The 1,361-nt window shown below is 63.9% G+C and overlaps 1 protein-coding gene across 1 annotated transcript in view; it reads right to left on the reverse strand.

Annotated features, from left to right (window-relative positions):
- The window catches only part of TBRG4 (transforming growth factor beta regulator 4), a gene marked incomplete at its 5' end in the record, with an annotated part of 8,215 nt that overhangs the window by 4,999 nt on the left and 1,855 nt on the right, over positions 1 to 1,361 (reverse strand). The window contains one exon of the mRNA XM_031065272.1: positions 356 to 498. Coding sequence (XP_030921132.1) covers positions 356 to 498 — 143 coding nt within the window. The remainder of the gene's footprint in view (positions 1 to 355; positions 499 to 1,361) is intronic.

Here is a 1,361-nt window from a genome sequence, read left to right on the forward strand (position 1 = left end):
GATCTGCAGAGGGGACACCCAGAGCCCAGCTCAGCCACGCAGCTGTCCCCTGTCCCTCGGGGGCTGCAGGGCCCTCTCAGGTGACCCCGTCACCCCATCCAGCAGCCCCTTTCCCACGGCAACGTGCCAGGGGAACACCTGTGCTCTGGGACAGGTGACAGCTGGGGGGGCCACCTGGAGGGGGTTCAGGGCCTCTCCAGTGCCCAGAGAGGGAGCTGGGGGGGATCTGGGACACCTGGAGCGCCAGGACATGGGGAAACGGGGACTTTGGGAGGCTCTGGGGAGGGATCTCTGCCTGGGGGGCTCTCTGGGGTCCCTCCCCACCCAGACCCCCGGGGAAGCCCAGGGACATCACCATGGAGAAGAACTCCTCGCTGGAGCTGGGCTGGAAGTTGAGGCGGGCGAAGGAGACGAGGATCCCGCAGAGCTGGGTGCTGGACAGGTCCTGAGTGTTATCCAGGCAGTACTGCGGGAAAAACGGGAAAATGGGAATGTGGGGCTGGGTGCTGGACAGGTCCTGAGTGTTATCCAGGCAGTACTGCAGGAAAAACGGGAAAAATGGGAATGTGGGGCTGTCCAGAACGGGGACAGGAGGGACAGGTGGGACACGTCAGCCAGAGACACCCCCCAGGTGGGAACAGCAGTGAGGGAACGCTGGGGCTCTGTGCAGGCACGAGGGGAAGCTCTGGAACACCCCGGTGAGGGTGGGAAAGGGCAGGGGGATGGACCTGGCAGGAACTGGGGCAGAAGGAGCAGGAAGGTGCGAGGGGAGCAGCGAGGAAAAGCTTGGAAACATCAGCAGGGACCCTGGGGGATCTTATCCTGCTACAAGGGCAGGCTGGAATGTCTCAGTGTGCATGGGGACGTGCAGAGAGGTGAACTGGGACAGAACTGGGACAGAACTGGGACAGAACTGGGACAGGACCAGCACCAGCAGTCACAGCTGGAGGCTCTGGATGGAGCCAAATCCAGCGGGAAATGATCCCTGATTCCCACTGGGAATGGTGACACAGCTTGGACAGGGAGGGGCCCTCACTGCCACCTGCTCCCAGGTGACAACAGCCCAGATTGGTGAGAGAAACCTGCTGGGAAAGGTGACAACACCCCCTGCACAGGTGAGTGTCCCCTGCCTCCCCCAGGGCCAAGTGAGGTTCCCCCACCCTCTCTGTGCCCCCCCCAGGCCCAGGTGAGGTCCCCCTTCTCCTCCCAGGGCCAAGTGAGGTCCCCCTTCTCCTCCCAGGCTCAGGTGAGGTCCCTCTTGTCCCCCAGCCCCAGGTGAGGCTCCCCCTGTCCCCCCAGGTCCAGGTGAGGTTCCCTCACTCTCTCCATGCCCCCCCAGCCCCAGGTGAGGTCCCCCTGTC

Source organism: Geospiza fortis, unplaced genomic scaffold (assembly GCF_000277835.1).
Source record: "Geospiza fortis unplaced genomic scaffold, GeoFor_1.0 scaffold1215, whole genome shotgun sequence".
NCBI classification, from domain to species: Eukaryota; Metazoa; Chordata; class Aves; order Passeriformes; family Thraupidae; genus Geospiza; species Geospiza fortis.